This window comes from Cryptotermes secundus, unplaced genomic scaffold (assembly GCF_002891405.2).
Source record: "Cryptotermes secundus unplaced genomic scaffold, Csec_1.0 scaffold391, whole genome shotgun sequence".
Classification (NCBI taxonomy): Eukaryota; Metazoa; Arthropoda; class Insecta; order Blattodea; family Kalotermitidae; genus Cryptotermes; species Cryptotermes secundus.
In genome coordinates, this window is record NW_019737394.1 from 2182369 (window position 1) to 2193032 (window position 10664).

General features: G+C 40.5%; 1 protein-coding gene across 1 annotated transcript; it reads right to left on the reverse strand.

The window, feature by feature from the left end:
• Window positions 1-3: 3 nt before the first annotated feature.
• On the reverse strand, window positions 4-8441 carry LOC111870336 (phosphatidylinositol N-acetylglucosaminyltransferase subunit H-like). Its single transcript, XM_023862526.2, has 4 exons — window positions 7926-8441; window positions 5123-5250; window positions 4784-4867; window positions 4-107 (listed from the first exon to the last, which is right to left on the reverse strand). The coding sequence occupies exons 1-4, from the start codon at window positions 8215-8217 to the stop codon at window positions 21-23; spliced, it is 591 nt and encodes a 196-aa protein (XP_023718294.1). The 5' UTR covers window positions 8218-8441; the 3' UTR covers window positions 4-20.
• Between the last annotated feature and the right edge of the window lie 2223 nt (window positions 8442-10664).

Consider the following 10664-nt stretch of genomic DNA (forward strand, 5'->3'; position numbering starts at 1 on the left):
CCACAACTTCTCTCTTGGCTCTACTGACTACTGACTTCTGGGAAAGCAGCACCTCTCTGAATTCTCTGATAGATCATCTCCAGGCATGCTAGGCGGGGTCTTGTATGCTACAAAGAAATATTCACTACACAAGTCTTTTCATACCTATAATACTTAGTGTAAAAGGTAAAGTTGCTGTGCTTAACTAATGAAGCACTACACCATGAAGGCATATGGGGAAGTGGATGTATAGAACCACATTTTCTTGACCTCGGCACTAACTGGAAGTGAGTGGCCAGTTTCATGCCCTTGCCACTTCACCTCCGGGAAAAGGGACCCCAGTACCCATTGGATAGGAGGCTGGGTGGGCCCCAGAGCCAGTCTGGATGATACGGAGAAGAGAAAATTCTGACCCTACCAGGACTCAAACTCTGACCCCTCAGTCGTCCAGCCTGTAGGCAGTTGCTATACCAACTGCACTACTGCAGCTCACCATAATGCTTCATGTACTGCGCACAAACCTGGCATACGCCACAGGAAATAGAGATCTCACGGGATTTAATGTTCTTATGGTGGTGCCTAAGATGAACACAGGTATCTCTCAATTTATAAAGGTAATTTGTTCCACGAAAACTGTTCACAGGGTGAAAATTCATAAATAAAAAATTATATTTTGGAAGTCACAGCTTCTGCAATGCAATGACGCTGCTTCATTACCATGCGAGCAAAGACTCTCAATCAAGTCTTCCATGAAACAAATACAGACTGCATGCTGGCACAGTAGTAATAGCGATAAACAATATTAATTTAGTGGCAGGTCTGCAATTACAAAGGCTGTAAGGTGCATGCTAGAAGTCAAATAGTTGCGCAACAATTATGATAAATGTGGTGCACAAATATTACAAAGGAAAACATGTCTCTAATGTTTAAGTGAAAAACAGGTACAAATTAACACAATTTGTGTTAATGAAAATATGTATACTGAGTGTTCTTAAAATGAGGGATACCCATACTTTCTTCTGGGATGTGATGTAGTCTGGCAGAAGTTCAAAGACACTCCTCTGAAATGTCGCCAAATTTCTAGCCTGCTACATGGCATCACATTCCACATGATGGCATTCTTGTTAACAAAGTTTCACCTATGCTTAAACAACATACCATTCAGGGGTACCAGGCCACAGAGGTGAAGCTCTTTGCTTTTTAGGCTTTGGCACAGGTCATCTGAAGGGAGTTGTATTATGGCACTGGGCTGTGAGCAGCTATGGTTGCACCAGCAGCAGAAGTGTGGTATGCTGTACATGACAGTATAGCAGTGAAAACTTATACTCTGCTTTGGAGTACACATATTTCCCAAAAGTGTTTCTTGAAATTTGCATACCTCATTAGCAGCAGTCAACAAATGTTCCTCAGTTCACCAGTCAGATAAAAATTCTACTCACTAGATATTTCTCCACAAGAGAAACTGCACCAACCCATGCAACTGTGGTCCTAGTAAACCAGCCTATTTACCATAACACAATATACAAGAGATATAAAACAGTGAATTTGATGTTCTCAAGGCAGTAACTGTGAGGTGTAGTATCTTCTGAGCTGTAATACTACGTAGTTACAAGACATCTTCATGTTTCAGAGGAATAGCCTACCTCTTCTGGCTGAAAGAGTAACTCAAGCCCTGAAGATAGATGCAGTATGAGCCTCCAAAATATCACTACTGCAGCATTACAACCCAGAAGAACATACTCTTGACAGGGGGCATGTGACAGCATAGTTGGTTGAGGCACTATGCTAGAAGCTGGAAGGTAGCAGCTTTGAATCCCAACGAGGTCACTGGATTTTTCAATTGGCCTAATCCTTTGAGCCGCACTATGGCCCTGGTGCTGACTCAGCCTCTAACAGAAATGAGTACCAGGAATCTTCCTGGTAGGTAAAGGGCGGCTGGTGCATAAGGCTGACAATCTTACTGCCAACTGTGAGTCGTCTGTCTAGAAAATGTGGGAGCTTCGACATCTCACAACCCTAGAGGACTGCACAGCCTGTTACAGAGATAGCTTTACCTTTTACCTTTTTACCATACTCTTCATACAAAATACATGCATCTCTCAATTTACAAATATAATTTGTCCCATGAAACTGTTTTCATGGTAAGAATTTGGAAACAGAAAATGATTCTCCAATTATTTAAAAAGTAAAAGCCACTGACTCTTTCAAAAGTCCTTGATGCATTAAAGTTTTTTTAAAAGTCTTTTTTAAAAACTTTAATGCATCAAGGACAATTGCTGTAGTTGTAAGAAATTTGAATTTTATATAAAGTGTATATTACAAATATTGTATATTTATGTATTTTAAAAATCAAAACACCCAATGTAATAGTAGTTTCTAAAAGTATTGACGTTCCCTCTGATGATGGTCTATAGGGACCGAAACATGTGAGGGTGCTAAGAAGTGAAGTAGTAAAAGCTTCAACAGTCACACTGGACAGAATTGTTTTAACATTTATAATACTGTTAGTGTGATGGACCAGAATGAAACAAATCAAATTCTCACACACAAGTTCTACATTATAATTTAAATTGTTACACTTCAGTCCACATATAAACAACACAAGTGGTATACCCCAAACAAAGTATTCAGCCTTCACACATTTAATAGGTAACCACTCTAGATAAGAATATGTGACACCCTATATAATATCAATCATAAATATGTATAATGCAGAACATACTCATTTTCCAGAAAGGTCAGAAACCAACACAACCTATATTATGAAGAAAGAACCCAGCAAGCAATTACCCCACATCACATCAGTACCACAGAGGAATAACAAACATACACACGATATGTAGCAGGCACAAGGCTTAAATGAAATTTATCATATTGGCTATAAATACCTTTGTGGGAGCATCCCCACAGCGTCTGGCAGACAACCGTCGCCCCTTTCAGAAAGTGCCAAACTGGCAGCTGTGACCAAACAGACACGGAATTTATACCATTTCCAACTACTGCGACTTATATACCAGCTACATATATTTATAAACTTCGCCGTGACTCCGCCTTTCCGTGTACGGCCCAATGGATGTGCGCCATGACAACTGCAACTTTAGCTCCGCCTCCCGGCCGGTAGTATTTAAGACCGGGAGCCCAAGGTGCAAGCAGTTCAACTCGAAACGGCAACGCAGTTAGAGACATCAACTCCACTTCTGCTACAGGGCAACTGACATAGCTGCCGCGAGCCTTCAGCGAGCGCATCTTCCACAACCCAGCAACCGACTGAGCCAGTCGATCCTACCGGCACGCTCAGCATTGCATCACCGCCCAGACAGGCCAGCCAATGCTTGAATATTATACGTGTATTCTGTGTGCTCTATATTGACTTTAAACGATTCAATCGTACAGTTTTGTGTGGTTTGTCTATTGAAGTATTGACGACAATCCCACACCTTAATAGCCACTTCAAGTAGAATTTTAATTTTTATCTATTTAACACCAAGTTTAATGTCTAGTTTTAACTGTATTTGAATCACATTTTAAAATTAAGATTTAACTGTCTGTATAGAATAATCATACAGACACAATATGAATTCATATTGATTAATGATGCAATTCAGAAGTTAAAACAGTATTCGTGTACACCTGAAAGGGTCAAAATATGTAGTGATACCACCAACAATGAATAAAAACAAACGTTCACACAGTAGTGTCTATTTTGTTTCTTTTTGATTACTTGTTGTGCAACTGTCCCAAATTACATCTTTTTATAAATGACATACAACAGGATGCCCACCATAAAGATACAATGACTTGTAAGATTTGAGGCTTTCACGGCGGTGACTATGAAGAAAGCAGTCTTCCGGGATTTGGCACCGTGTATACAGGGTGTCCCAGGAGGAATGGACCAAACTTCGGGAGGGTGTTCCTTATGTTAAAGTATGCCGATATAACCCAAAACACCTATGTCCAAAGTTGAACGGTTATGGAGATAATGGCCCGAGAAAAGTGTGGTCTTCTAGCGGGTCTACGGACTATACCTATCAGCTGAGAGGCCTTATCTATGTTTGTCCTTGAGTGCCGTGATTCACCCTAGCCGTACTTATGTGGTTGGCTTTATCAGAACGCGCAGTCAGCCAAGTTACGTCAGCGCTTGCCATTCATGTGTCATGTATAGTGCTTGGAAACCCTAAGGACAATTATGACATGGCGAGCGAGTATTTTGTACTTCAATTTTATGGCTTCATGTCACTCACAAGTTAGTTTTATGTTACGTACATTATTAACATTACAGAATCCACATATTCCTTCCAGTTTTAATATGTATTTTGTAATCAACAAGTGTGCAACGCCGGTCAAAGTTTCACACTTCTCTGGCCATTATCTCTGTAACCGTTCAACTTTGGACATAGGTGTTTTGGGTTATATCGGCATACTTTAACATAAGGAACACCCTCCCGAAGTTTGGTCCATTCCTCCTGGGACACCCTGTATGTGGTGTTAACTGACGTTTCGGAGGAACGTATCGCCTCCATCTTCAGGGTGGAAGGAAAAATATAAGAAATCTGCAAGCGAAGAGACCGTGAACACTTGCGGATTTCTTATATTCTTCCTTCTACCCTGAAGATGTAGGCGATACGTTCCTCTGAAACGCTGGTTAACACCACACATGCACGGTGCCAAATCCCAGAAGACTGCTTTCTTCATCCAATGACTTCATCGAGAATCAGATCTGCAACCTTCCGACTTATAGCACAGTGCCTCAACCAATTACGCTACCACATGCCTCCACTTAAAATATGCTGTAAATAATTATTACCTGAAAGAGTGGAATCAGTTTCTTTCTGGTGGTTTCATGATATGGTTGCTCCAATAAAACCGCAAGATAATACACCACTCTGTGCTGCAAAACACATCAGAGTACAGATCAACATTTGAATATAAACATCTCAAAAGTATCATTATAATCTCGATTTAACCACCCATTAACATTCTAAATGATGAAATTCCTTCATATGTTTTTTTTTTACATTTCCTAGTTATTTCATCAATGCAGCCCTGAACTGAAATGGCAGAAATGTGGAAAAAAATCTAAATTTTAATTACAAACAATTTTGTATAAAAATACAGCCCTGTAAACCATTAAAATCTCTCTTACCAGAGTTATAGCTTCATTGATAATGACATCTGTGATGAAATGCCAAGGTATAAACTGTGATGTCTGACGTCCAAATTGATATGTGGCTGTAAGCTGGAGTCCTACTGGAGCTACAAGGAGTACAGACTCTAGAACAAACACAAATATAGCTCTGCATCTCTAAATTAAGATCATGATTAGCAAAATGAGGAACACAGAGAATTCACATTTGATGATAAAAGTACATCTACTTCCCCATTTAGAATGGAGATACAACTGCTTAAAACTGGGCAATAAGCAGGTGGCCAAAATGTCAAGAGATATATATCTAATCACAAAACAAAAGCCATTGGTAGCTCTCTAGAATCTCCAAACATATCTCAGCAAAATAATGAGATTACCTACAAGAAACAATTACATCCCACATTACTTATTTCTAAGTAACTCCATGGTGCAGGACCCTCCCAGAAAAGCTAACAGTTACCCATACTTAACAGATGTAATTTCACACACATACAAAGTTCCAACCAAAATTATACTTCTGTGTGTGTGTGTGTGTGTATATATATATATATATATATACACACACACACACACACAGTGTCCAAGGTGTTTGGTGCCATACTTCAGGAGCGTACTGAGGGTTCCCTGTAGAACAACTTTGAAATAGGAACCCATGTCCGCAAACGTAAAATAGCAGAGCTAGGGCAGCATTTAAAATCATTTTGTTTAAACTTGGCGCCTCAATGCCAAACAGCATGCACAGGCATATTAACCCCTCCAAACTCTTAAGACTCACCTGCTAGAGTAGATGTTAGAATTGGCGCCCTCCATTTTCAATGCATGCATTACATTGACAAAAGAAATTTTGGCCCACCCTTTCAAATATTCCAGGTGTCTCACAGATTATGTCACATGCAACAAGTATCCTGGCCAACAACTTGAATTCATTATCCATAGGCGTGTCGTAGATCAGGCTCTTCACGTGGCCCCACACAAAATAGTCCAGAGGTGTCAAGTCTGGGGACTGGGGTCTTCAAGGCACTGGGCCTCCTCTTCCTATCCAATGACCATGAAAAGCAGCATCCAGTTAAGTCGGAAGGATACGTTCCAGGAACACCTTGTAAAAGGGTCCACTGAGTCGTGGTAGTAGGAGGAAAGGCCCAATCAAGTGATCGCTGATGATGCCTGCCCAGACATTGACAGAAAATTGCACTTGGTGGTAACCAACTACAATAACAGTGGGGTTTTCGTCAGCCCAAACATGGCTGTTTCGACAGCTGAACCAGCCATCCTTTGTAAACTGCGCTTCGTCTGTGAAGAACACGTGATTCAGGAAGTTGGGCTGATGTAAACACTGGTTCAGTATCCACTGAGAAAACTGAACTCGTGGTACGAAGTCAGCTGGACCTAAGTCGTGTACTCATGTTGGATGATATGGATAAAGTTGCTGGTGATGCAGGATCCACCAAACACATGATTTTGATGTCCCCACAATCTTGGCAATGACACGAGTGCTGGTGGAGGGTTGTTCCTCTATGCAATGCAGTTTGACATTGAGGCGCCAAGTTTAAACGAAATGATTTTAAATGCCGCCCTAGCGCTGCTATTTTACATTTGTGGACATGGGTTCCTATTTCCAAGTGGTTCTATAGGGAACCCTCAATACGCTCAAGTATGGCGCCAAACTCCTGGGACATCCTATATATATATATATATCAAGCTTTACAGTTTTAGATTGCAGATAAGACAAAAGGTTCTGAACTGAATGGTAGCAAGCAGTCTCCAAATTTAATGCTTTTCATCTCTTCATGAAAGAAATTTTGATTTGTTTGTGTCATCACAAATATCTGAATGCTGCAACATTTTCAAAGAATCTATTAGCTATCTTTATGCATGAGTTTGTCCTAGGGACAACAAATCAACATATACTTAGTTTAATATGCATTCACTTAGAGACTGACCTCCTTAATGCCGAGCCTCTGTAATTTTATGGTACAATGTAGTCACATTTTATGCAAATTTCAAATAGTGCGATATAAAAATATTGATAAAGTCTCATTTAATACCAAAAATTTAAAATAATGTGAATCCCCCATAGAAATTCGGCAATAAATTTATTCCTACAGAATAATTTGTCTTGAATTATGCGAGGTCTTCATGAATGCATGCCTCACATGAAATGTGACCATGCTGCATTTGTATTTTTCCTCAATAAATTATCATTATCAAGGTATACCAGATGCTGGTGTCTCCCATTCAATTCCAGTTCCTCCTAGTTTCCTTGGACCATCTTCATGGCATGTTGTAAATCTAAGTTCAAAAAAAGGATGACACGACAACTCCCTGTTTCAAACTATTCGGTTTTGGGAATATACCAGACTATAATCTAGCTATACTGATTTTCCAAACTATCTAAGTTTACCTGATTTGTCACTGAATTTAAACCTGTCTTTTGTTTGCCTGACATTTATACACCATAACCTCCAACACTAGGTCAAGTCAAATTACAGGTCCTCCATTATTCCGCCATAACCCACCACAGTTCCTTGACCCCATACAGATTAGGCTAGGATAGTTTTACTTCAACAAATTCATATAACGTGGCAATCACTGTACAATACATAGCCTTAGCTATAAAACTGTCTTGTGATGTCACACTAAAACTGGGGGGGGGGGCACGATAGTTTCCACCCTCCTCCCTTCCTCCAAGTGATGAGACATATTACAATCCAATCCAACTCTGATCAATGTAAAGACATGGAATATTACAATAAAAAGACTCCTTATCTGCCAGGTATTTAAGATATTAAACTTAACTGACCACTGTTCACACTCCACAGGAGTTCGGCGATCAGACGTCCAATTACAAATATAAGGACAACTACAACATACAAATTCGGGTTATGAATGTCTAATGCTGCTAAAAGCGAAACTATTACAAAGACACTGAAAACAAATTTTTTCCCAGTGAAGAATACCGACACATTTTTTACTGTAAATTCAAAGCACAAATTCGAGGAATCATGACTGATTATGTCTAACCACAGTTTCTTTCCGTCAACACTTCTGTGCGTGCTTGTCAATTTGGTAACGCGGTTGCTATTTTCACACATTAAAACAGGGGCTGTTAACAGCGAAGTTACCAATACTATTACGCCGAAAACATAGTCCAAACGCGCCAAATTCTCTCAACAGCTCTGCAATCTCCACCACGTCTTCTGGTCTCTACAGCGTTCTACAGTCGCGGTCACTACCGTCACTACCAAAGATCTCTATCACGACGATCACGACATCACGACCGATCACGACGACCATGACTACCACAGACTATGGTCACTACCGGTTACTACAGCTTCCGCCTATCCGAACCTGTCGACTTTCATGTTATATATGTTACATAATTCGTGGGCCAATCAGCTCAGATGTAATTATTGACCTATCACGGATCGGTACCAGTGCAACCGATGCAAACTATGTTACGTATGTTACAGCTATGCACCGCTCATCATTTACTGACAAAACGATATTTTAATTCCTTTTGCCCGTTTATTTTGTTTGTTTAGCCAATCCATGATAAATTTCTGGAAGGCAATCTTTCTTTTACATCTTTATATTTAGAGTAAGTGAAACGGAAAGCAATAACATTTTTGCTGACTTTTCATAATAACATAAACAAACTGGCATCATTATTCATCACCACAACGGTTTGCTGTATGATTACATTGGTAACTCTGATGAGCAATCGAATACTTATTCATTCAATTATTTTCAATTCCTATATTAACACAGCTGGGAATAGGTAACACAACCCAAGACTCAATGTGCAGTTATGATCCGTGGTTGCTCTATAGTAACCATGTTGTGTAGACTACACTTGTAACTTAGCGCCAAAACCTTCGACTGGAAGCACCAGAATAATTCAACTTTATGGACTGAATAACAGATGATTCTGTATGAAATATGAAAATGCTCATAGTCAGTACGTGGTAGATATGAAACCCGTATATTGAATTGCATCTTCAATATTAACACATTGAGGACCGGTCGATGATATCATGCTTTTGGCTTATTATTATTATTATTAGGTCATAAAAACTCGGTCCCTAATTATGACAAATGACTTACTGCTACAGACAATGACTCGACAAAAGACAGACCCGTCCGCTCGTCAGAGAGTGCGCCCCACAAAAATAAGAACGAAACTGTCAAACAGTAGTAAATATCTGGTCATAAGCTTCAGATTGGGCTCGACTCTAAGACTGACTGACCGTCAGTCGCAATGTGACCTTGACTTTAACTTTGAGTTACTTAGCTGAGTTGAGTGAAGTAAAGAGATGTAAAGAGTCTGATTGTTTTATGATTTCTAGGGAAGAACACGGTGGAATTATGGATCAATCATGGTTATATTACACAGATTACTGCTTTAGTGGGTTAGATTATGAATTTGCATCTTCTTTGTGCATTATTTTTGGGGCACGAGATAGCATAGTGGGTTGAGGCCCTATGGCAAAAGCCGAAAGGTCGCAGGTTAGATTTTCGAAGAAGTCACTGAATTTTTCGATTGACCTAATCCATCCAGCCACACTATGGCCCTGGGGTCGACTCAGCCTATAATAGAAATGAGTACCAGCTATCTTCGTTGGAGGTAAAGGTAAGGCTGACCACCTCACCGCCATCTGTGTGCCGATTGTCTAGAAAATGTGGGAGCCTCGACTTCTCCCAACCTTATGGGCCTCCACAGTCTTTTACAGGGATAGATTTACCTCTTTTTTTTTTTTTTTGGCCCTACAGCCCCGGTGGGTCTAGGCCTACCTCCATGAACTTCTCCGTTCACTTCGGCTTTTCTTGATCTTACACATTTGGTAGGACTCCTTGGGCGGGTGACCAGCTCGTCGCAAGGCCTCTACCTGTACACAAACACAGAAAAACGCACGCACACACACTCACACACAAACTAAACATCCATGCCCTTAGTGGGATTCGAACCCACGATCCCGGTTTCCAAGCGAGTGAAGACAGTACATGCCTTTGACCGCTCGGCTACCGTGACCGGCAGATTTACATTTTTTTTCCCCTGGCACTACAGCCCCAATGGGCCTAGTCCTACCTTCATGAACTCTTCCGTTCACTTCGGTTTTTCTAGATCTTACACATTCGGTATGACTCCTTGGGCGGGTGATCAGCTCGTCGCAAGGCCTCTACCTGTACACAAACACAGAAAAACGCACACACACAAACTAAACATCCATGCCCTGAGTGGGATTCGAACCCAGTACATGCCTTAGACCGCTCGGCTACCGTGACCGGCAGATTTACCTTTACCTCAGTGTATTATTTTGCACATCTATTTTAAAATGAATTTATAAAACTAAATCGCTCTATCTGAATAAATATTCAAGTTATATATGCCTGGCTTTCATGCAGCATTCGATTTAACCGTACTTCCAAGAAAGAAGTCACTATAACAGAATGGCTGTCAGACCTATCGGCACCTAGCCTGTGGCAATGTTTTGAACTTCGTTGTCATAGCAACCATTGGGGAATTCAGTAGACTGTGCTA

What these genes read in the sequence shown, in the direction of transcription:
- LOC111870336 (XM_023862526.2), bottom strand. Translation starts at nt 8,217, where the DNA reads ATGTGTGAAAATAGCAACCGCGTTACCAAATTGACAAGCACGCACAGA. An exon ending in CCTGTGGAGTGTGAACAGTG is followed by an intron (nt 5,251 to 7,925) that starts GTCAGTTAAGTT and finishes TGTTTGTTCTAG; the next exon opens with AGTCTGTACTCCTTGTAGCT. An exon ending in AACTGATTCCACTCTTTCAG is followed by an intron (nt 108 to 4,783) that starts GTAATAATTATT and finishes ATTTCTTTGTAG; the next exon opens with CATACAAGACCCCGCCTAGC.